Source organism: Scyliorhinus torazame, chromosome 21 (assembly GCF_047496885.1).
Source record: "Scyliorhinus torazame isolate Kashiwa2021f chromosome 21, sScyTor2.1, whole genome shotgun sequence".
In the NCBI taxonomy this organism is placed as follows: Eukaryota; Metazoa; Chordata; class Chondrichthyes; order Carcharhiniformes; family Scyliorhinidae; genus Scyliorhinus; species Scyliorhinus torazame.
In genome coordinates, this window is record NC_092727.1 from 79084527 (window position 1) to 79110669 (window position 26143).

At 43.0% G+C, this 26143-nt stretch overlaps 1 protein-coding gene across 5 annotated transcripts in view; it reads right to left on the reverse strand.

Annotated features, from left to right (window-relative positions):
- Positions 1 to 400: 400 nt before the first annotated feature.
- Positions 401 to 26143, reverse strand: part of tlk2 (tousled-like kinase 2) — a 246252-nt gene continuing 220509 nt past the window's right edge. For all 5 annotated transcript variants that reach the window (XM_072486976.1, XM_072486977.1, XM_072486975.1 and 2 more), the window contains 4 exons: positions 23194 to 23332; positions 15772 to 15883; positions 13926 to 14033; positions 401 to 5879 (listed from right to left, as the gene is read on the reverse strand). In XM_072486976.1, coding sequence (XP_072343077.1) covers positions 5712 to 5879; positions 13926 to 14033; positions 15772 to 15883; positions 23194 to 23332 — 527 coding nt within the window. In that variant the 3' untranslated portion in view covers positions 401 to 5711. The remainder of the gene's footprint in view (positions 5880 to 13925; positions 14034 to 15771; positions 15884 to 23193; positions 23333 to 26143) is intronic.

Genomic DNA, 26143 nt, shown 5'->3' on the forward strand with positions numbered 1-26143 from the left:
AATACAAGTCACTCTTTCCATGTATCCCCTAAATTAGGATACTCTCCAAGATTGCATTACCCAGCAGCATTCTTTGAATCACTTTAAACTTGATTTTTTTAAAACAGCAAGTCAGATACGGTTTCTCTTCTTACACAGAAACACACTGAATATATTAAGGACCAGCATGGTATAACCATTCACCAATACCTTGGTCAAGGCTGTTGTTTCAGTTTTTCTTAATAACCAGATGAATATTTTGGCCTGGCTGGGATTTAAATCAAACAGGTAAAGCAGCTATATCTCATTCAGTTATGACACCCAGTCCCCCAGGCATGAGCGAAATGGCTCAAAGCCCTCCAGAGTACCAAAGGCCATGTTGAACATCAGGCAAGAGAAAACATTTTCAGTAGTATTAAAATTTTGTTATGAGGTTCAATTTATTAGCAGATGAATAAAAGAAAATTTCTACACTGCAGCAGCTATCAATGGACATCTAACGGTTTGGAATCCGCACAGTCAAAGCAATACAATTTTCTGAAATTTACACAGCAACCCTCATGAACAGACTGGGTTATTAACCAAGCATGTATTTCACAGTGACACATACTCATAGGGGCTCCACGGTACCTTCCTTTTGATTCAAAAGAAATTATCCGTACCGGTTTAACTTCACCCCTTCATTTTGTTTCTCTTTTGTACATTGAAAGTAAAGCTGTAGAGTCCAGAAGAGGCTCACATCGTTGAAATCAGAATCGTCATCATACCACGACAGTATACAGTTAAATACAGGAATTTGTACAATTTTTTTTTCTTTTAAAAAAAAACTTGGAAAGAGGAACCACAGGGAGAAATAAGCTGGTATGAAAGTTCAACCCGGAGTTATTCACAGTGTTTAAACGAGCTGCAATGAAAGAAACTGAAAGGAACACTCTAAAAACCAAGGATCCTGCATGTGTGTAACTGGCTGAATGATACTCAGCCAGAAGGAGACACTGCTGAAGTTATGGGGTGCATTGTTGGGGGTGTGAAGGGGTAGAGCAGCAGAGAGAAATGGGGGGGGGGGGGGGGGAAGTTGCTCAAAGATTGCTCAGATGCAGTGTTAGAACTGGGACACACAAAATGGCAGAAAACACACATTATAGGCGGAATAAACCAAAAGGGTGATTTGTACTGAAAAACTATGATTCAAAAACCGGTTGTTCAGTTTATCAAAATAAAATCTGGGTTACTTTATTCCTTAGCTGAAAAATAATTTCCAGAAAAAAACCATTATATATGATCCAACCCAGTGTTAAGAGTGGTTTAAACGCCCACCAAGAAAATCTGGTCATGGAGCTGTCAACGGTCCAGTGATTCCAGGTATTACAATCAGTGTTAAATGGATCCACTCTAAAACCAACTAAAGACTTCCCAAATTGTCATGTAATTCAGCATAATAAACTATAAACTGAAAGAACATCTCCAAGTCTGCTGGATGATTCGGGGTGAACATAATAATTCGTATGTGAGCACGAATGCAGTTCTCCCAAGAAATCCAGTTCCAGTCAATATTTGGAAAGGTAAAAGAGTTACTTTTCTCTTAAGATTTGTGTAGAAACTTGAATCTAGCAACTTTGCATCAAATCTTGTAACGTCTCGACTGCTAAACAGTAACTTTCCTAATGTTTTGGTAAGTATTAGGAACTGAAATGGACACTAACAATCCATTCTTGTTGGGTGGATTGGAGGGTGGAGGGGGAATTGTGTACACATTAAGCATTGAGGGTTTGGCAAGGTGAGTGTATTTTCTCCTCCAGGGAAAGAAAATCTGATTCGATTTCACAATTACCCACTGCACAAAAGAACCTCGTCAATCCCTTGCAGAGACATGTAACCGGCTTGACTTATTTTCAGACCTTTTCAGATCTATTTCTGCTGTTCACAATCATCAGATATTGGGGATTAAGACTCATTTTTCTTGCTGAAAATATCAACTTAATTTTGCACAACAGTGCAGATATTTAGATTACTGCTAAAGCAAATCATTCTCGATTGAACAGAAGTGTCTGCAACATCATTGCTTCTGGGGAGGGAAAAAGAAACATCTTTTGGCACAGATTGGCAAACGGGTGACGGTTACATGGACAAGTTGTCCAAGGATCTGGACAATGCCAAGAGTTCCAGTTAAATGTCTTCTTTATTTATTTTTTTAAATATAAATTTAGAGTATCCAATTCATTTATTTTCCAATGAAGGGTCAATTTAGCGTGGCCGATCCACCCACCCTGCACATCTTTTGGGTTGTGGGGGCGAAACCCACACAAATATGGGGAGAATGTGCAAACTCCACACGGACAGTGACCCGGGGCTGGGATCGAACCTGGGACCTCGGTGCCGGGAGGCAGCTGTCCTAACCACTGTGCCGCCGTGCTGCCCTAAATGTCTTCTTAAAATGGCTGTGTTACCAAGAACACGAGTGGCAACCCTAAACGAGGCAGGAATGCTCTTTGCAAAGTGCACTCTCTAGTTGGAAGTTAGACTTAGTACTCCTTTTCCACGCCTCTCTTCCAGGATGCCTGGACAGGTCTTACACTGCGCATGACTACAATTTCAGACAAGTGTTTAAAAAAATGGAAACCTCACCAATTTCACAAGATACCTAATGTGGTTTAAAAAGACTGTCAAACTTGCACTGAAGTTGAAGTACACAATAACCTGCGGTCCTGCAATAAAATCAGTAAAAAATGCCAAATATAATTTATTTTTAAAAACAGAAATAATACTTAACCACGCCAGTGCTGTTGTCCTTAAAGGTGTTTTTAAAGACTATTTTCTAAAAACTAGAATTTGGATTGGTTGTTGTACATCAGCAGCAGAGTGTAGATTATTCTATTCCAATCAATCATCTCAAAAAGTGGTAGATACATTTCCACTAAATCTGGGTCCGCTGTTAAAGTTACCAATAATGGCCATAACTGTTCACAAGTTTAGTTTACCTGGACAGATTAAAGGGCAGTTCTGCACCCACTGTATCCTGCACCAAGTTTGACCCAGCACCAAGTCCAGCGTTCAACCTTGAAACTTTGCCCAGCTTTTGCTTTCTAAAGACTGAGGACAGTTCAACTGAAGGATTTGCAGTGAAATCCCATCATACAAATTACTGGGTTATGTTGCAACAAGATTCATGAAATTGAAGTTGGCTTGTACCTATTTCATGGAGTAGATTCCATGTTCTGCTTTAAGCTATCTCGCCAGCGAATGTTTTCAGACCACCATCAGAATTCCTTGCACACTTCACCACAAAGCCACATCCAATTTTGCTACTGTACCAAAGCAATATCCTTGTTTGCTCAACAGGTTTTGACTTGAATTCTAAGCTGTACCAGAGGGAAAGTGCATTCTTCTCACCATTCCAAAGCCACGCAGTTAAAAAAGAAAACTAGGGGACTCTCAGGTATAATGTGAAAATAAATATTTAATTGTGTTCAGATTTTGATATAGAGCCCCCACTTAATAAAAGGAGGATCCTTAGGCAGTTCCTGGTTGAGAACGAGGGGAGAAAAGATTGATTCCCGGTAACGTAGGTGGAGTGTGCTCGGACACAGGTTGAAATTCACAGATCGTCACCTCAAGGAATTTATTGATTGGAATTCTGGAGGTGGAAAAGCAACAACAACATAGTATTTAATGAGAGCCAAGGTGAGCGTACATACTCGTGCAGGTGAGAGGAGGGTTAAGATAAAGTAAGAGCAGAAATGAAGGATAAAGGGAGTACACAAGAGTGCAGAGGGAGTAAGAGCACGTACATGATTAAAAGTGTACCTCGCCACTCTAGGCCAACACCCTTCAGATGCAAGTGCACAATTTGTCGCAGTTGTCAGAGATATTTCAGGCACATACAACTAATGAGAGTTCTGGAGCAAGACCACTCCCCCCAGAAAAGGATATCCACATTCAGAGTGAGATAACTTTGACTGACAACCAGTACCTGCACTCAATAGAAACAGTAATGATATAGTATATTTTGCAAACATGGAGCTCTCCTTTTGACTTCAGTAAAAGCAAACATGATAATCATTTCATTCAAAACTATTCAAAGGATTTATTCACTCAACAAAACAAAAAACTGGGGCAGCACAGGAATGATAGGCCAAACTACCGTTGGTGCTGTAAGACTCTAATGTTAGTTTGAGCTGAAATTGCCTCATTTGATCTAAATTTTACTCCAGTGCGATATGAAATTTGCTCATTTAAAAAAAACCTCCATACTTTTTGATACAAGCTTTCCCTTACAAACTCAAAAGTGAAAAGGAACAATCAGCATTATATTTGGGAAAATATTCAGTCATGTATTCTGCTCATCTGGAAGATCAACCATCCCCTACGGGTGGATGCTTTTTACACATTTGACCAATGGGTTTGACTGAATTCAGCAGGGTTTCACCCAACCCTGGCCCACAAGTTAGGGATCTGTGGTTGGCAGGTTAACTGGTCATTTGCTTCCACAATGATGAGCAGTCCCCCACCCTGCAAAGGGGCGGGATGTGGCCAAATCAGCATGCTGATATTTGCTGACATGAGCTAGACCTCTCAACTTCATCTATATTTATTTATTTAGTTTTACACACACTGAACTTTAATCATTGATGTACAAAGACAATATTCCACCCTGAAAAGGTGCAGTCACTTAGAAGTCAGACACTGCATTTTGCCAGATGAGTATTTTCAGTTACCTGCCTCAAAACAAACATTTAAAAAATCAGATGGAAACCAACAGAGGATCACAAATATTGTCCTGCACTCGGTCATGAAATGCCAGATGGCAACTAAACTGTGCAGAGCCGCTTGGAAAGTAAGATCCAGTTAAAAGCTGAAGGGATAGGCCTGGTTTGGGGAGGGTGAGCAAGAAGGATAAAAAGTAATAAATAACCATCACGAGGATGGAGCAAATAAAAAGGGCTGGAAATAAAAGAAAAGACGGCCAAATGTCAAATCAAAGGTTTTTTCCCCCCTGTTGCAGGTTCTTCAAAGCCTTAGTGTTGTTTGTGTCTCAATCTACATCCAGCCAAGCAGAAAGTGAGCAAAATATTAAGGTACCGCAGGAACGGTGCGAGAACAAGCAGTGTGGAAACAGAATCAGAAAGCAGAGCAAAAAGTCAATGGACAGGAATCTGGGTTGTGGGAAGAAGGTAGAGGACAGGTCCAATTTAAAAAAAAAAGACCAACAGGACTGTGTCTATAACTAATTCAAAAAGAACACCAGTACCACCAACAGGCAGCCTCAAAAAGTTTGGAACAGTCAAGTCCCCCAGTCTGATATTTGTGCTCAACTTGAAACAGATGTTACCAATTCAGATTTTATTTGCAGTTTTTTTTTGGGGGGGGGGGGAAGCATTTAAAAAACAAACACCCATCTTGTTCACTCTTCTAGCACTCAGCCACTTTCAGTCCAAGATCGTGTCTGGGCTACAACCAAGGGACATGGGAGAAGGATGCGGATTCTGATCATTGTCCTTTTCATTAGCAGCCATCAGTCATGGTCCGTGATTCGCAGCCTCTGTTATCGCCTCCTTGCTTCCAGCCTGAAGCATCGCAGTCTCTGTCCATCTCGCTTCGGAGAATCAGTGGGAACGTTCTTCCCCACATGTGGACAGACACGGAGAAAACACCTGGTACAAATCAGGATATCACCAGTACGGATTCTGTACTCCTTTTCTTTAATGTACCCTCGCTGCGGATAGTCTGCATGCTCAGTTTGAACTGTTGTTATTAGATGATCCAGAGGTTGATGCGACCACACCTGGGCTGGTGCTGGACAATGATTTTCTAATATGAGGCATCAAGTATGGGTCACTGGCAAGTTGCTGAACATCTATCCGGTCCTCTTTACGATACGCCAGACAGCGTCGGATAAAAGCCTGCAGCAGAATCAAGAGAAAAAGTGCCATGAAAATACAGAATTCTTAAATAATTGAAAAGCATCTGATTATATTGGTACTGCCAAGGAAGCAAGTCAAAATAGCTAAGACTAAAACTCTCCCCCCCAGAAGTGAATTATTATATTCCACACCTTGGGGAACTGAAAGGTATGGTTTTGTTTATTCTCTAATGGAGGAACTTGGGGATATACATGAATAGCCATCATCATTTGATTTGAGCAAGCCATTTGGAATTGTCCCAAAAGGAAGAAGAAAGTAACAAAATTGACTTGGGGTGCTACAGTGCAGAGAAAGACGTTCGCTGGATCTCATTATCATCTCGGAAAACTATCCACTTCTCTGCATTTTATCCTTTTTCAAATATTTCTGCACTGGGCAATGCACATTGAGAATGTCACCATTTCTCCTCCATGTTCCTTGTCCTGACAAAACTCTGCATGAAAAAGATAATTCGCTCCTAACCTCTCCCTTTGTTCTTTTGATCTTAAACCTTCGCTCTTCCCTTACTATGACTGGTGAAAATAATTTACCCCAATTTATCATCTTGAAACCCATCACTATTTTGATCACTATCAGATCCCCTTTCCAACTTCTTGCTCCAATGAAGTGCCTCATTTTCTCTTGGCAAGTCTATGACCTAGATAATCTTCCTAAAAATGCAGTCAACGTGCGGCTTAGGTACGTTTGTACACGTTCTGCTTAATCTCCTGCTTTCACATCCACTCTATAATAAAATGCAACATCCCATTTATTAAAAAAAGCTTTAATCAACTTCCCTTCTTTTAAAAGGTTTTATGTCCGATTCCTTAAGTCTAATAGCTCCTCCATCTTCCTTCTCAAAATTCATTACCGCACTTTCCAATCCCCTGGGGCTACAGTCTTGATGATGGAGGATTGCTGAAGTTGATACTAAAATAAAAACAAATTACTACGGATGCTGGAAATCTGACTCTCCACAGAAGAGTCATACTAGACTTCATAGATTATCATAGAATTTATAGTGCAGGAGGCCATTCGGCCCATCGTGTCTGCACCGGCTCTTGGAAAGAGCACCCTACCCAAGGTCAACACCTCCACCCTATCCCCATAACCTAGTAACCCCACCCAACACTAAGGGCAATTTTGGACACTAAGGGCAATTTATCATGGCCAATCCACCTAACCTGCACATCTTTGGACTGTGGGAGGAAACCGGAGCACCCGGAGGAAACCCATGCACACATGGGGAGGATGTGCAGACTCCGCACAGACAGTGACCCAAGCCGGAATCGAACCTGGGACCCTGGAGCTGTGAAGCAATTGTGCTATCCACAATGCTACCGTGCTGCCCTAGACTTGAAACATTGACTCTCGTTTTCCTCTCCGCAGATGCTGTCAGACCTGTTGTGTCTTTCCAGCATTTTCTGTTTTTATTGCTAAAGTTGCACCTTTGGTTATAAAGTAATCATGCACCACACAGACTAATGTCATCAGTGGGCAAATTATTGGAAAATAATCTGAGCAGCAGTATGAGCAGCATTTCAATGGCACAGATAAATCAAGGACTATCAGCATGGATTTAAGAGGTCACATCTGACTAATTTGACTGGCCCTCAGTATCTTGGCAAAAAATCAATGAGGGTAGCTAATTCGATGTAGTCCGCATTACTTTAGCATGGCTTTTGGGTTATGGCAGACTGGTCAGAAAAGTAAAGGCTCATGGGTCCAAGGGAAAGTGACAAGCTGTATCCAAAATTCGCTCAATGACGCAGGAAGCAACGAGTCAGTGATGTAACCTACAGTGCCAAAGACTAAGAGCAAGAAAGTAGGCACTGCCAAAGTGGCGAGGTGGCACTGCCAATGTACCAAGCTGGCATTTTTGTGCACAGCGCTGATCGAGCGCAGGGATTCTTGGCGCTATGAGTGCCCGGAGACACGCGGTTAAACGCACTCGCTATGGGACATAGTTTTCATTTGGTTAAATCGCGCCAAACAACTTTATATTGTATGAGAAGAGTGGCGATTGGTTGGCAAGTAGATTCTGATTGGTAGAGGTGTTGCCATGGAGAATGCACGTTATGTCGCCACACAGACAGACACCCAAGGCCAAAATCGAACATGGGTTCCTGGCGCTGTGAAGCAGGGTTCGCTTCAGGAACTAATCATATAAGTGAGGAAAAGAACGAGCTCGAATGTGATGCGCCCAAAGTTCAGCAGCCGAATCAGCACACGATGTTAACTGAAATATTTAAGAAAAATACTATTCAAATATTTCTTTCATGTATTCTGGGGATATTGGCCATCTTGAGTTGCCATTAAGAGGTTTGTGGTGGGCCTTCTTGAACTGCTCCAGTCAATGTGATGAAGGTACTCTCATAGTGCTTTTAGGTAGGGAGTTACAGGGTTTTGAACAGCGCCAATGAAGAAACCGGTACTGATGGAAGATCATCAACCTGAATGTTAATTTGGTTTCTCTCCTCAGATGTTGCCTGACCTGCTTTGTATTTCCAGAATCTCCTGATTCAGTTTTCATACCTCCAGCATCTACAGTATACTATGCTGAAAATGCCGGGACTGATGGAAGATCATCAACCAGAACGTTAATTCGGTTTCTCTCCACAGATGCTGCCTGACCTGCTGAGTATTTCCAGAATTTCCTGTTTCAGTTTTCATATCTCCAGCATCTGTAGTATTGTGCTTTTGAAATGAAGAAATTGCATTGTTTAAGAGTACTGAACAGTTTAACTTTTTCCCCCCAATCTGAAGTACCTTGGTAGCCAACAGCTATAAGATTTGGTATTACTCTTCTCGGCAGCATACCAATATTATCAGCAATCAGGTCAAAAGTTTGCATGTTGAAATTAAATCCATAGAATCCCTACAATGCAGAAGGAGGTTATTCGGTTCATTGAGTCTGCACCAACCCTCCGAAAGAGCACCCTACCGAGGCCCAGTCCCCCACCCAATCCATCGTAACCGTATCTAACCTTTGGAGTCGAAGCGGCAATTTAGCATGGTCAATCCACCTAACCCGCGCATCTTTGGACTGTGAGAAGAAACCAGAGAATCCGGAGGAAATCCACACAGACACGGGGAGAACATGCAAACTCCACACAGTCACCCCAGGTCGGAATTGAACCCAGGACCCTGGCACTGTGAGGCAGCAGTGCTAACCACTGTGCCACCTGTTTAGTTATGTGAAGAATACTTTCTTCCGCCACCAAGTACTTTCGCCCAGCCTCATTCATAAGAACATAAGAACTAGGAGCAGGAGTAGGCCACCTGGCCCCTCGAGCCTGCTCCACCATTCAATGAGATCATGGCTGATCTGTTGTGGACTCAGCTCCACTTTCCGGCCCGAACACCATCACCCTTAATCCCTTTATTCTTCAAAAAACTATCTATCTTTATCTTAAAAACATTTATTGAAGGAGCCTTTACTGCTTCACTGGGAAAGGAATTCCATAGATTCACAACCCTTTGGGTGAAGAAGTTCCTCCTAAACTCAGTCCTAAATCTACTTCCCCTTATTTTGAGGCTATGCCCCCTAGTTCTGCTTTCACCCGCCAGTGGAAACAACCTGCCCGCATCTATCCTATCTAATCCCTTCATAATTTTATATGTTTCTGTAAGATCCCCCCTCATCCTTCTAAATTCCAACAAGTACAGTCCCAGTCTACTCAACCTCTCCTCGTAATCCAACCCCTTCAGCTCTGGGATTAACCGAGTGAATCTCCTCTGCACACCCTCCAGTGCTAGTACGTCCGTTCTCAAGTAAAGAGACCAAAACTGAACACAATACTCCAGGTGTGGCCTCACTAACACCTTATACAATTGCAGCATAACCTCCCTAGTCTTAAACTCTATCCCTCTAGCAATGAAGGACAAAATTCCATTTGCCTTCTTAATCACCTGTTGCACCTCTGCAGACTTCCAGTATCCTCTGCACTTTTTGCTTTACCACTTATCTTAGTGCCGTCTGCAAACTTGGACACATTGCCCTTGGTTCCCAACTCCAAATCATCTATGTAAATTGTGAACAGTTGTGGGCCCAACACTGATCCCTGAGGGACACCACTAGCCACTGATTGGCAACCAGAGAAACACCCATTAATCCCCACTCTTTGCTTTTTATTAATTAACCAATCCTCTATCCATGCTACTACTTTCCCCTTAATGCCATGCATCTTTATCTTATGCAGCAACCTTTTTGTGGCACCTTGTCAAAGGCTTTCTGGAAATCCAGATATACCACATCCATTGGCTCCCCGTTATCTACCGCACTGGTAATGTCCTCAAAAAAAGTCCACTAAATTAGTTAGGCACGACCTGCCCTTTATGAACCCATGCTGCCTCTGCCCAATGGGACAATTTCCATCCAGATGCCTCGCTATTTCTTCCTTGATGATAAATTCCAGCATCTTCCCTACTACCGAAGTTAAGCTCACTGGCCTATAATTACCCGCTTTCTGCCTACCTCCTTTTTTTAAATCAGTGGCGTCACGTTTGTTAATTTCCAATCCGCCAGGACCACCCCAGAGTCTAATGAATTTTGGTAAATTATCACTGGTGCATTTGCAATTTCCCTAGCCATCTCTTTTAGCACTCTGGGATGCATTCCATCAGGGCCAGGAGACTTGACTACCTTTAGCCCCATTAGCTTGCCCATCACTACCTCCTTGGTGATAACAATCCTCTCAAGGTCCGCACCTGTCATAACCTCATTTCCATCAGTCACTGGCATGTTATTTGTGTCTTCCACTGTGAAGACCGACCCAAAAAACCTGTTCAGTTCCTCAGCCATTTCCTCATCTCCCATTATTAAATCTCCCTTCTCATCCTCTAAAGGACCAATATTTACCTGAGCCACTCTTTGTTTTATATATTTGTAGAAACCTTTATTATCTGTTTTTATATTCTGAGCAAGTTTACTCTCATAATCTATCTTACTCTTCTTTATAGCTTTTTTAGTAGCTTTCTGTTGCCCCCTAAAGATTTCCCAGTCCTCTAGTCTTTGCTACTTAGAATGCTTTTTCCTTCAATTTGATACTCTCCCTTATTTCCTTAGATATCCACGGTCGATTTTCCCTCTTTCTACTGTCCTTCCTTTTTGTTGGTATAAACCATTGCTGAGCACTGTGAAAAATCGCTTGGAAGGTTCTCCACTGTTCCTCAACTGTTTCACTATAAAGTCTTTGCTCCCAGTCTACCATAGCTAGTTCTTCTCTCATCCCATTGTAATCTCCTTTGTTTAAGCACAAAACACTAGTGCTTGATTTTACCTTCTCACCCTCCATCTGTATTTTAAATTCCACCATGTTGTGCTCGCTCCTTCCGAGAGGATCCCTAACTATGAGATCCTGAATCAATCCTGTCTCATTACACAGGACCAGATCTAGGACCGCTTGTTCCCTCGTAGGTTCCATTACATACTGTTCTAGGAAACTATTGTGGATACATTCTATAAACTCCTCCTAAAGGCTGCCTTGAACGACCTGGTTAAACCAATCGACATGTAGATTAAAATCCCCCATGATAACTGCTGTACCATTTCTACATGTATCCGTTATTTCTTTGTTTATTGCCTGCCCCACCATAATGTTACTATTTGGTGGCCCATAGACTACTCCTATCAGTGACTTTTTCGCCTTACTATTCCTGATTATCACCCTAATGGATTCAACCTTATCCTCCATAGCACCAATGTCATCCCTTACTGTTGCCCGGATGTCATCCTTAAATAACAGAGCTACACCACCTCCCTTACCATCCACTCTGTCCTTCCGAATAGTTTGATACCCTTGGATATTTAACTCCCAGTCGTGACCATCCTTTAACAATGTTTCAGTAATGGCCACTAAATCATAGTCATTCACGATGATTTGCGCCATCAACTCATTTACCTTATTCCGAATACTACGAGCATTCAGGTAAAGTACACTTATGTTGGCTTTTTTTTTTTAACCTCTGTTCTGAATCTTAACACCTTGATCAGTAACCTCTCCTAAGTTATATTTCCTCTTAACCTTTCTCCTAATTTTCCTTGTCGTTGAACCCATATCTTCATGTAACAACCTGCCGCGTCGCTTACCATTAATGTTTTCACTTCCCGTTTTATTCCTTGTCCTATTCACTGAGCTCCCCTCAGTCACTGTACCTTGTACTGTTGCCCTTTTTGATTTTTGACTATGGCGTCTCTGCCTTACACTTTCCCCCTTACTGCCTTTTGTTTCTGTCCCTGTTTTACTACCTTCCAACTTCCTGCATCGGTTTCCATCCCTCTGCCACATTAGTTTAAACTCTCCCCAACAGCGCTAGCAAACACTCCCCCCTAGGACATCGGTTCCAGTCCTGCCCAGGTGCAGGCCGTCCGGTTTGTACTGGTCCCACCTCCCCCAGAACCGGTTCCGATGCCCCAGGAATTTGAATCCCTCCCTCTTGCACCATCTCTCGAGCCATGCATTCATCCTATCTATCCTGACATTCCAACTCTGACTAGCTCGTGGCACTGGTAGCAATCCTGAGATTACTACCTTTGAGGTCCTACTTTTTAGTTTAACTCCTAACTCCCTGAATTCAGCTTGTAGGACCTCGTCCCATTTTCTACCTATATCGTTGGTGCCTATGTGCACCACGACAGCTGGCTGTTCACCCTCCCCCCCCCCCCCCCCCCCAGAATGCCCTACAGCCGCTCCGAGACATCCTTGACCCTTGCACCAGGGAGGCAACATACCATCCTGGAGTCTCGATTGCGTCCGCAGAACCTCCTGTCTATTCCCCTTACAATTGAGTCCCCTATCACTATAGCCCTGCCATTCTTCTTCCTGCCCAGCTGTGCAGCAGAGCCAGCCACGGTGCCATGAACCTGGCTTTTCTTGCCTTCCCCTGGTGAGCGATCTTCCTCAACAGTATCCAAAGCGGTATATCTGTTTTGCAGGGAGATGACCGCAGAGGACATCTGCACTGCCTTCCTACTCATCTCTTAACTATTGAAGGAACAGCACGCCATCTAATCTCCATCAATACCTGGCCAATAATGGGTGTGCACGAGGAGTACACAACTGATATTTCCTCCAGAAAAGCAAAAAAGAATTCATGAAGGGTCTTGTGTTCACCCACAAGTCCTACCATTGGGATTCATTATAGCAAGGTTTAGGTGCTTTGAGCCATTGCAGCAAAACTGACCATCAAAATCTAAATGGATTATTACACTGGGGTCCTGTTATAACATGGCCCATGAAAACCATATCGAGACTGTGTTATAGGGGAGATTGGAAAATAACGAGGTTCTTTCAGAAGTCCTGTGTAAAAAAATGTGTTATTCAGTTACGGAGAAATCAATTAATACAAACAAATAGATCTGCTTTAATTATTTCCTGCACTTTTATGCTCCACTTATAGAAATTGGATCATTTTAACTTTGGTGTTGATAGCAATAATAGTGGTGAAAAATAGCTTATTGCAAATTATTTGAATTAAAGCTGTGATTAACTTGTCTAGTTAAATAAGCCAAAGCATATAGTAATGAGATGTTTTCCACTTCATTACAACTAGAAGAAGAAAGGTGTAAGGACGATGGATTCTAATCAACAGTTTTGTCTGCTAATCTTTTTCCTTTGTGGGAAAATTAGAAAACAATCTGAACATTGATCCAAATGGCGGCACGGTAGCATGGTGGTTAGCACAGTTGCTTCACAGTGCCAGGGTCCCAGGTTTGATTCCCAGCTTGGATCACTGTCTGTGCGGAGTCTGCACATTCTCCCAGTGTCTACGTGGGCTTCCTCCGGGTGCTCCAGTTACCTCCCACAAGTCCCGAAAGACGTGCTGTTAGGTGAATTGGACATTCTGAATTCTCCCTCTGTGTACCCGAACAGGCGCTGGAGTGTGGCGCGTGTTACCAAGTGAGTTCTGTGCTATAGCGGACGGCATTATATCAGGGTCCAATGTATTTGGTGAGTATAATAAAGTAGCAGTGTTACGCAGCTTCATATTAACAAGGCTTTGTTTTTTTCACATCTATAATGCACTTTGGCTGGATTGCCTCACCTTTGCTTCTGCGCTGTTCACTGGCTTCTGGGGGAACTGCACCTCCGTAGCTTTCAGAATTGTGTTTTCCTGAAGGATGTCTTGCTGGGACTGGTTGTGACCAAATGGCTAAAGAATGGAGGGGAAAAGGTGAAGCACATCAGAACTAAAGACAGCAGCAGGCAGTCATTGGTGTATGAACCCGAGGTTTGAAAGTAAAAACATTTTCCAAGTACTCCCCATCTGATTTTTAAAAAATATTTGAATAATGTACAACTTCACAGCAGTTCAGAAACATGTCACAAGCTCTCAAAAGTGACACACCCCTCAGCTTCCCACACTTCAGATAACACACATGGCTGGACCAGATTCAAGCAGTTCTGGATGGTCCAGGAGAGATTGATAGATCTCTATCATTTTGCCTTGACATATTATCATTCATAGGCGCTAAGAGAGCTAGAAGCATTCACTGTTCATAAAACCCATTTAACTTGGCACTGATACCTTCCCTGAAGATCCTCCTAGGCTCATCTGCCTTCTCACCCAACCTTGTACAATGGCGTCTCCAGGACTATTAATGTCAAATAGAGAACGAGCCTTGCACAAGGAAGGGACCAACAGACTAGCATTCCTCGAGGACCAGATAATACCCTTCCAAAATACCAAATTTCACTTCTCCTAGTACGTCCAAATTTGCTCCCTCCACAACCAGGCATAATTTGCAAACTCTGGCATGAGTCCACCGCAAATTTCAAATCTTAAGGAAACCTACATTTTCTGTGAACACCTGTTTATGAGTGAATTACGTCACTAGATGTTACTGAATCCGTTAGTAAAGCTGAATATACAAAGTAACCAAAAAATTGGCGATCCTGCAATGGACAGTATCTCAACTGCTTTGATCTGTGAATGGTCAACTGAGCAAGTGACTGGGCTTACACATTTAACTCGCGGCAACCCGCAAGACATTTGCGGTCAAATTAGTATCTTTGTTGCAACTGTACTTCTTTAAATGCAGGAATTCTAGCTATTCTTTCACCATGGACTTTTAACAGAATCAAACTTCCTCACTTTGAAAAATAAGTTAATAAAGCTGTCCAAGTGCAAAAATAGATCTTGGCACATAAATATGTCTGACCTGTGACTTGTTTACAATCATAGAATATGAAAGTCAAATTGGATTTCTGCCAAGTTTGAAAAGGCACATTTACATCTGATGGATTTGTGGAATAATCACCATTTCTTTGAAATCTGCCTGTTATAATTACAGCACCAAGCAAAGAAAATAGCCTCCTAGCTCCCAATCTTGCTTCATGACAGAGCCCTTCTTTAGGATTCAAGTTTCATATTATTATAACTGCTCCTTACTTTATGTGGTGGAATGCCATTGGGGTTCGAATGTGCAGAAACTCTGGATGGTACATACTGCCCAAATCTTCTTTGTTTATAGAATCAATGTCTATGTATTATTTTAAAACACCTGACATCGTTTCTGGAATTATTTCATTCAAATTCAATGACTCTTCATTTTTAGCAAAAGAATTGCCATTGATAAAAGTTGCATCAAATAATTACCCTGCCATTGTCACACTTAACCAGTTTCATCATTTTATCCACCCCTGCCTCTCATGCCATCCTCAACACATTTCATCCTTCCCATGCCATGAGTGTGTGTGTGTGTGGTGGGGGGGGGGGGGGGGGGGGGGGGGGGGGGGGGGGGGGGGGGGGTGTTTAAAAAGATTCAAATTTATATTACACCTCTCACAATCTCAGAGCTGTCATGTCAACTTCGCAAAACATAGTGGGAATGAAAACGACACTGTGGAAAAGACTCTGTATTAAAGAAAAAAAGAAACCAGAAAGTTACCTTGCGTCCATATAGACACTGATAGAAGATAACTCCCGCAGACCATACATCGACCTTATTGGAAATCTTCGGAGGCTCTTTCCCAACCACAAAACATTCAGGAGGCAAATACCTAATAAGCAAGGGAAAGATGTTTGAATATTGAGCTCTAAAATTCTACATCAGCGATATAAATACCAGACATGCAAGTTTTTCTATGCTGGTTGTTTAGTCCACAATAAATTAAGTCTTTAATACGTCTTGTCAGTATAAAATAGTCCTCACATCTATTGGACACGAGGAAAAAGGTTTCAGTGCGGCGACTAGGGGCTTTTCACAGTAACTTCATTGAAGCTTATGCGTGACAATAAGCGATTATTATTATCAATAAACAGGGCAAAATGCATTTCAATGTCTAGTTAGGTTAAAATGAAGACCTCAAAAGATGGCGCAAAAAAATGCAGTTAGCGGCGTGGCAGAGGGGTGTCTGCATCTCTCCTTGCATTGAACCCCTACATGCTACTTGCATCTCATTGCCCCTGTATTGTTACATATACAAGCTACATGTGCCCTGCCCACTGCAATCTTACAGACAAACCACCCCTACTTGTACCTTATTTACTGTGCCCCAACACACACACATACATAATCTAAATACAGCACCCACACACAAAACTTTCATGCTGTCCACAACTATGGAACCTGTACCCGCACCCTACCCAATTTACCAGAATATATGCATACCATCCGCACAAAACACATGGCGTGCACCCCATCCAATGCACTCACTCAAAAACATACATTCAAATATCTGCAAGCAGTTTTCTCAATTGGAAATATCTACATTATCTCAGATCCATGACTTTGAGGGACTTGGAACTTGCAGAAATGTCATTTCCCAGGAGGGGGAAAATGGTCTAAAACTGGGTGGTCACAATTCAGTTAGATACAGATGGTTCTCACACCAATGTCCAATCTACAGTCATCATCAATTTGTTTTTACTTACAGCATTCTTGATCTAAAACACACCTGCTGGCTTTGCATCAGGAATAATGGCATCAGCCAGAAAGCACAACAATTCAGTATTTGTGCCATTTGGACATGGGCAGCTTTCTGGAGGCTGGATTGCTTCAGAACCATAATCTTCCTCAAAAGGTTCTTTAAGCCAGAATCTTCACCAACAGAGACAAAAGTCAGCAGCAAGCATGGCAATGCGTCCTAGTGATCAGTTGCAATAGGGCCCTGACAAAGGCACAAGTGCAGATCACCATCTTGACTTTTCTCTCTGGTCCATGGTGTGGCAAAGATTATTGATGAAAATGGGTAACTTTGAGCCAAAACCACAGTGAGTGTATTGCTCACAGGCAAACGGACTGAAATGGACTAAATTCTAAGAACAAGGCAATTTCACACACACGGTGCACTCTTGTGCTTTTTAGCACCTGTAAATGGTACAAAACTTGCATAAGTTCTGCGGGTGGTCAGGAGCTAGGTGGACCCCATAAAAATCGATAATAACGACACTGTTAATAAAATTAAGGAAATAACAAACCAAAGTTGAGGAAGAGGTCAGCATTCCCGACATGGCAAGGAAACCAATATTGAATCAGGGCTAGTAACTCACCAAAATTAATGTGAGCAAAACAGCAGTAATGAAAATAAATAACGGCTCCAAAGGGTGACAAATGCATAGAACTAGACAGATGGTTTTATCCCTGGGTTTTAAAGGGAGTAAGTGAGAACACTGCAGACATCCTAACTATAAATGTTCCAAAGTTCTCTTCATACATCAGTTGTTTCTTTTGATTGGAAAACTGCTCGGCATTCCTCTATTTAAGAGAGTTAGAGAGGTGATTACAGACCCTTAGCCGAAATCTGTTGGGAAATTACTAGAGAAATTATTTGGGGGCCAGTTTAGTTCAGTTGGCTAGACAGCTGATTTATGATGCAAAGCAAGGCCACCAGTGAGTTCAATTCCTGTACCAGATGAGGTTATTCATGAAGGCTCCGCCTTCCCAACCTTGATCTCGCCTGAGGTGTGGTGATCTTCAGTTTAAACCACCACCAGTCAGCTCTCCCCCTCACAGAGAAAGCAACCTATGGTCATCTGGGACTAAGGCGACTTTACCTTACCAGGGTCTCTAAGTTAAGGCTAGGGTGACTGAATACCTTGAAAACTTTCAGCAGATCGGAGAGAGACAGCATGGATTTGTAAGACATGCCCGACGAACTTGATTCAATAATTTTGAAAAAGAGACTAAAATGGAGAGGAGAATGTTATTTATGTGGGCTTTCAGAAAGCATTTGATAAAGTCCCTCATACAAGACTGTTAGCCAATGTTGAGGAATTTGGAATGAAGGCAAATTATTGACTTGGTTAGGGCTCTGGCTAAGCAGAAGGAGACAAGAGTAGGGATGATTTTAGCAGGTAGCCTAGCTGGCAGGATGTGACCAGTCGTGTCCGACAAGGACAATTATTAACTATGATTTAGATCAGGCATTTTCGAAGTGGGCATCGTGGCCCGCGGGCGGGTGTCAGGAGAGTTGTGGAATTCAGGCACAAAGGCCATAGCCATCGGCTTTTAAAAATGCCTTTGCGAGCGGCTTTATAAATTCGGGTGCACTGAGCATGTGTGCACGCTCATCCGTGCGCATGCGCGGAACCCAGAGAGAAACACCGCCTCGTCCGGACGTCAGCACGCTGACCCAGAAGACTTTTTTAAAAAATTCAATTCAGTCTTCCTGCATCTGTCTTGAATATGCTCAATGACTGAGCCTGCAGAACTCTCTTTGACAGTGAATTTTAGAGATTAAAAAGATTGACAATACTTTAAGTAATTCCTCCTCCAAGTCTAAAATCATCACATTGTAATTTGCAGACCATTTCCACAGGCTTTAGTCCACCCATCTGAGGAAAACTTACATCCTGCATCTGCTCTGTAGAGTCAAGAGAATAATGCCTGTTTCAATTAGGTCATTTCTCATTCTTCGCTATTCCAGATTATAGAATATAAACCCAGGCTCACCTCTCGCATTAAAGGTAAGAGAAAATGGTGGGTCGCGAAGATCGGCCGGCATGGGTCGCAAAGGTCGGCCAGTTGGTAAAAATGGTTCCGGGCAAAAAAGTTTGAAAAACACTGATTTAGATGATGGGATAGAAAGCCAAAAATCCCAATTTGCCAAAGACACAGAGATAGGTGGCAATGTAATACGCGTGTATGGAAACCTAAAATTGAGATTTTAAAAATTTGTTAGCATTTCTATTGCTCCATCCCTCATTGCCCTTGAGAAGCTGGTGGTGAACAGTGTTCTTGAACCGCTGCAGTCCATGTGGTGTAGGTATACCTGCAGCACTGTTTAAAGGGAGTTCCCGGATTCTGCCCAGTGAAATTGAAGGGATGGAGGTTGGTGGTATTCCCATGCATTTGCTGTCCTTGTCCTTTGGTGGTAGAGGTCACAGGTTTGATAAGTTAGTGGGGAAAAACTGTGGCAATTAAATTTCAATGTAAGCAAATAGGAGGTCACCCTCCATGTATATATTAATATATTTATAGGGCACTTGCTAAATGATGAAAAGTTAGAAACAATGGAAATCCAAAGGGATTTGGAATTCCAGGTATATAGATCATTAACATTTCATGAGCAGATACAGGAAACAATCAAAAAGGCGATGGAATACTGGCATTAAATCTAGAGAACTAGAATACAAGGTGCAGCAGTTATGCTTCAAAGCTCCGTAGATCACACCTGAAGTACCTTGATTAGTTTTGGGTACCACACCCTAGGAAGGATATATTGGCTTTGGAGGGAATGTAATGATACCAGGACAGAAAGGGCTAAATTACCAGCAGATATTATAAAACAAGAATTGTACTCATGGGAATTTTGAAGGTTATGGGGATTTTGGCAAAAGTGTTTTGGTCAAAGATGTCAAGGTGGACAGAAACTATTTCTGCTGGTTGGAAAGTCCCGGGACGAGGGGCCATAAACCTAATAATTAGAGCTAGGCCTTTCGGAAGTGAAATCAGGGAACACTTTTGTACACAAAGGGTGGTAGAGATCTGGAGCTCTTCTGCAGAACGCACAAACGACATACAGTCTCAAGGCAAAACATAGTTGTAAAAATGACCAACTCATAGACTAAACAAGGCTCATCCTGGGATGATTTTGAATTTTAGCTTGAGTAATTTTCTATCAGATGCAAAAGGATTTGTCTCATGGATACATCATCAATACATCAGGTCAAATCTCAGGATGATCGTCCACAAGGTCAGAAAGACCGTCCACTTCAACTTGCTGCACAGTGACTCTTCTGCTGGCAATATTGCACAGCATGTAGCAGAATATCATTATTTTGGGCATTTTATCAGGGCTGTGCAATAGAAGATTCCTAATTCTGTGCAAGGAGCAGAAACTTTGCTTCCAGCTATAAACAGTATGCTTTCTTTCCTGGTGGAAATAAGTGCCTCATTATATTTGAATTCTTCCATGATTAGGATTATAAGCCAAACTTGAAGAGGCTTCCCTAATTTCTCAATAAGAAGTCTTACAACACCAGATTAAAGTCCAACAGGTTTGTTTCGAATCACTAGCTTTCAGAGCACAGCTCCTTCATCAAGTGAGTGAAGAGGTGGGTTCCACGAACACATATATAGGCAAAGTCAATGATGCAAGATGGTACTTTGAATGCAAGTCTTTGCAGGTAATTAAGTCTTTACAGGTACAGACGGTGATGGGGGGGTGGGGGGGGGGAAATGTAATTTCTCAGGACCTAACTATCTGACCTACATATTCAGTTTCAAAAAATGGTAACCACTGTTGACCAGTGTAGAGAAGATTCATTCCATTGGTTTCCAGGCAACCTGTGAATTACCTGCAAGGTATGGTGCTAATATATACAATATCTTATGCTGACTGAAGGGAATCTCTTCACTTTTGTTATAACGTTGATTTTGCGTTGATTACAAGTGTACACCATGGCTGAAATCTTAGAATCCACATTCGTAAAATGTGGCTCACAGCAGCCCACAGCCAAATGAAGCATTGATGAGGGCAGCACGGTAGACTAGGGCAGCACGGCAGCATTGTGGATAGAACAATGGCTTCACAGCTCCAAAGTCCCAGGTTCGATTCCGGCTTGGGTCTCTGTCTGGGTGGAGTCTGCACATCCTCCCCGTGTGTGCGTGGGTTTCCTACGGGTGCTCCGGTTTCCTCCCACAGTCCAAAGATGTGCAGGTTAGGTGGATTGGCCATGATAAATTGCCCTTGCCCTTAGTGTTGGGTGGGGTTACTGGGTTATGGGGATAGGGTGGAGGTTGACCTTGGGTAGGGTGCTCTTCCCAAGAGCCGGTGCAGACTCGATGGGCCGAATGGCCTCCTTCTGCACTGTAAATTCTATGATACTGATTAGCAAGTGCTCCAGAACAGTCCAGCTTGACTGCTTTGTTATCTTGTCTACAAGACCGATGTCCTGCTTGTGAGACCCTCCTGATCCCCAGACCCTATTCCAATGAACTTCTGACAATTAAACTTCCCCTTCTGGCCCCCATGTTGGCTTATATTGGGCAGCACGGTGGCCTAGTGGTGAGCACAGCTGCCGCACAGCGCTGAGGTCCCAGGTTCGATCCCGTGGGTTTCGCCCCCAGAACCCAAAAATGTGCAGTCAGTGGATTGGCCACACTAAATTGCCCCTTAATTGGAAAAAGTAATTGGGTAATCTAAATTTACAAAAAAAAAAATGTTGGCTTATATTGTTAATGTTTTTCTCTCTCTTGGATGCCGTGACACTCTCCTGTCCAAGGCTGTCATAAACCATCTCAAGAGAAATCCCTGACCTCACCGGTTCTTGTAAACTATCTCCTGATTCTCCCTTCCCCTTCAAAGTCCTTTAATGTTTTGTTGCTGCTTGAATTTGTGCCAGTCTTTCCTTGAACCTCATGTATGAATCGCTCCAATCAGGATCTGCCCTTGCCACAGTGTTGAAATAGCTATTGTCAAAATCACAGATGCCATCCAATGTGGCTCTGACAAAGAAAAATGATCCCTCCTTGACCCGTCTGCAGCCTTTAATTTGATTGATCACACTATCCTCCTCCAATATCTGTCTACTGTCGGCCAGCTGATTGGAACTGGTTGTATCGGGATCAATTATTTTCTATGCAATTGCAGCAAGTATCACTTCTCACACTATTACCTCTCATGTCCTACAAAGATCTATCTTTGGCTCCAAATGTCTCCTCAAATTTTTGATCCTTGGCGACATCATCCAAAAGCAGAATTGATATTTGCATGCATGCTGATGACATTCAGACCTACCTCAACATCACCCCACTTGACTCCTCCATCATTGCTCAATTTTCAGATGACTTGCCTGACAGACCGCTCGACTGAGACCTAATACTGGACAAGCTTAAACATCCTCCAATTAAATATCGGGAAGGCTGAAGCCATGGTTTTCAGTCATCCACTCCAAAATCAATTCCCAAGCCACTGACTCCACCCCGCTCCCTAACAACAGTCTCGAGTCCGTTCGCAACATTTGTGTCACATTTGATCTCAAGTTGAGCTTCCAACCACATATGTGCACCTATTTCAGCCTTTGTAACATTGCCCGCCCGACTTGCTCGTCTCAGCTCACCTACTGATTAATGCATTTGTTACCTCTGGATTGGACTATTCCAACACACTCCTGGCTGGACTCCACAATCTACTCCTCATGAACTTAATCCAAAACTCTGCTCCCAATGTCTTAACTTACCAAGTCCTGTTCGCCTATCTCGCCCCTCTCGCTGAAATACAGTACTCTCCCATTCAAGCAATGTCGTGATTTTAAAATCCTCAATCCTTGTTTGCAAATCCCTCCATGGACTTGCCCCTCCCAATCTCTGCAATCTCCTCCAGCCCCACAACCTTCCAAGGCATCTGTCCACATCTAATTCTGGCCTCTTGAGTACGCCCGATTTTAATTGCTCCACCATCAGCTGTTACGCCTTCAGTTGGTTAGGCCCCAAGCTCCAGAATTCTTTCTAAACCTCTCTACCTATCTTTCCTCCTTTAAGAGGCTCTTTAAATCCTACCTCTTTGACCAAGTTCTCAGACGTAATGTTACCTTGTGTGGCTCAGTGTCATATTTTGTTTTATAATGTTCTTTTGAAGTGCCTCTGGACATTTTATTATGGTAAAGGCATTTAAATATATACAAATTACTTCTGCTGCTTCATCTGGCTGGGGTACCGATGGAATCATTTCCTGACCAGATGCCACAGTTCTGGCTGTACAGGAAGATTCCAGATAGTGCCATGTGAATATAGCTGCAACATGCAAGTACTGAATTAGCGAATTTAAAATTTACATTCAATTTAGCCTGGATTTCAGTATAGGCCTCATCAGCTGGAAACACCTGAGCCCATAGAGTCAGTGAGCAACTTGCAGGATGACCTCACCAATATGTGCCTGCTCCCTGCGATGTGAGTTCCATCCCATCAACCGAATTGTAGCTGTCATCATCCATGATTTTAGACAACCCAAAGTCTGTGATTTTTATTTCTCCACATGCTGTTCCATTCACCAGGAGAATGTTACCTGTGAAAGCATAAAATATTTTGTCATGCAATGCTTCGCAGCTGGCAAGAAAACTAATGACGTTGACACTGACAGTCACTTCCATCTCTCACAACTGCAAAGCAGTTGCTAAATCCAGTCCTTATTTACCTCATATTCAGTACAACTGGCTGAGAAGGTAGATAGAATACTTAGTTGGACAGCATAATACAGCTGCCCTTACGTTTGCACATCACACAAACCAATTCCTCTGAGACTTCAAAAGAACTTTAGAAAAAAAATCAAAGGACCCAAAATAACTACCTGAAAAAAACCGGCAAATTAATTAAACTAGGGGCAATCTTTTCGAAAGGTTTTCGGCTCAACTTAGAGAACCTTAAATTAGAAATTGGCTCAAAGTTGCTCAAGTTATCAAAGAACTTGAAAAGGAATTGGAGCAGGCTGTGGCCATTCAGCTCATTGCACCTGCTCTGCCATTCAATAGGATCACAGTTGATAAGATTGTGGCCTTAACTCCACTCTCTTCCCTATTCGCCATAACCCCCAATCATAAATCTGTCTAACTCAGCCTTGAAAGCATTCAGTGACCCAGTCTCCCCTGCTCTCTGGAAAATTATTCTAAAGATGAACGACCTTCTGAGAGAAGAAATTCCTCCCCATCGCTGTCTTAAATGGTGGGGGGCTTATTTTTAAACTGTGCCCCCCTAGTTCTAGGTTCACCCACGAGAGAAAAAACCCTCTCAGCATCTAACCTGTCAATCCCATTCAGAATCTTATAAGCTTCAGTACAATCGCCCCCCCCCCCCCCCCCACCCCATTCTTCTAAACTCCACAGAGTTTAGGCCCAATCTGTTCAACCTTTCCTTTTAAGGCAACAACTTTATCCCAGGAATCAATCTACTGAACCTTCTCTGAACTGCTCTCAATGTAAGAATACTCCTCCTTAAGTAAGGAAAGCGAAACTGTACACAGTACTCTCGGCGCGGTCTCCCTATGGCTCTGCACACTTAGAACAAGACTTCCCTACTTCCATACTTCACTCCCTTGAATTAATGGCCAACATGCCTTTTGGTTTTCTACTTACTTGCTGTACCTGCATGCTAACTCGATTCATGTACCAAGGATTCCCAGAAGGGAGCGTGGAAACTATTGGATGGTGTATTCAAAGCTCAGGCACAATGGGCTGAACAGTCTTTTCTATGCTAAATGTTTCTATCTTATTTTTGACATAACAGATTATTGAAAACCAATTTCTATCCATTCATGGGACGTGGGTGTCGCTAGCGAGGCCAGCATTTATTGCCCATTCCTAATTTCCTTTGATGTGGAGATGCCGGCGTTGGACTGGGGTGAGCACAGTAAGAAGTCTTACAACACCAGGTTAAAGTCCAACAGGTTTGTTTCGATGTCACTAGCTTTCGGAGCGCTGCTCCTTCCTCAGGTGAATGAAGAGGTATGTTCCAGAAACACATATATAGACAAATTCAAAGATGCCAAACAATGCTTGGAATGCGACCATTAGCAGGTGATTAAATCTTTACAGATCCAGAGATGGGGTGACCCCAGATTAAAGAGGTGTGAATTGCATCAAGCCAGGACAGTTGGTAGGATTTCGCAGGCCAGATGGTGGGGGATGAATGTAATGCGACATGAATCCCAGGTCCCGGTTGAGGCCGCACTCATGTGTGCGGAACTTGGCTATAAGTTTCTGCTCGGCGATTCTGCGTTGTCGCGGGTCCTGAAGGCCGCCTTGGAGAACGCTTACCTGGAGATCAGAGGCTGAATGCCCTTGACTGCTGAAGTGTTCCCCGACTGGAAGGGAACATTCCTGCCTGGTGATTGTTGCGCGATGTCCGTTCATTCGTTGTCGCAGCGTCTGCATGGTCTCGCCAATGTACCACGCTTTGGGACATCCTTTCCTGCAGCGTATGAGGTAAACAACGTTGGCCGAGTCGCACGAGTATGTACCGCGTACCTGGTAGGTGGTGTTCTCACGTGTAATAGTGGTATCCATGTCGATGATCTGGCACGTCTTGTAGAGATTGCCATGGCAGGGTTGTGTGGTGTCGTGGTCACTGTTCTGAAGGCTGGGTAGTTTGCTGCAAACAACGGTTCGTTTGAGGTTGCGCGGTTGTTTGAAGGCAAGTAGTGGGGGTGTGAGGATGACCTTGGCAAGATGTTCATCGTCATCAATGACGTGTTGAAGGCTGTGAAGCAGATGACGTAGTTTCTCCGCTCCAGGGAAGTACTGGACGACGAAGGGTATTCTGTCGGTTGTGTCCCATGTTTGTCTTCTGAGGAGGTCGGTGCGGTTTTTCGCTGTGGCGCGTTGGAACTGTCGATCGATGAGTCGAGTGCCATCTTTCAACGTCTGTAGATGGCTGTTACCCTCCTCCTCGTCTGAGCAGATCCTGTGTATACGGAGCACTTGTCCATAGGGGATGGCTTCTTTAATGTGTTTAGGGTGGAAGCTGGAGAAATGGACCATCATGAGGTTATCCGTGGGTTTGCGGTAAAGCGAAGTGCTGAGGTGACTGTCCTTGATGGAGACGAGTGTGTCCAAGAATGCAACTGATTTTGGAGAGTAGTCCATGGTGAGTCTGATGGTTGGATGGAACTTATTAATGTCATCGTGTAGTCGTTTCAGTGATTCTTCGCTGTGGGTCCAAAGGAAAAAAATGTCATCGATGTATCTGGTGTATAACGTCGGTTGAAGGTCCTGTGCGGTGAGTAGATCCTGTTCAAACTTGTGCATGAAGATGTTGGCGTATTGGGGTGCGAATTTGGTCCCCATGGCTGTTCCGTGCGTCTGGATGAAGAACTTGTTGTCGA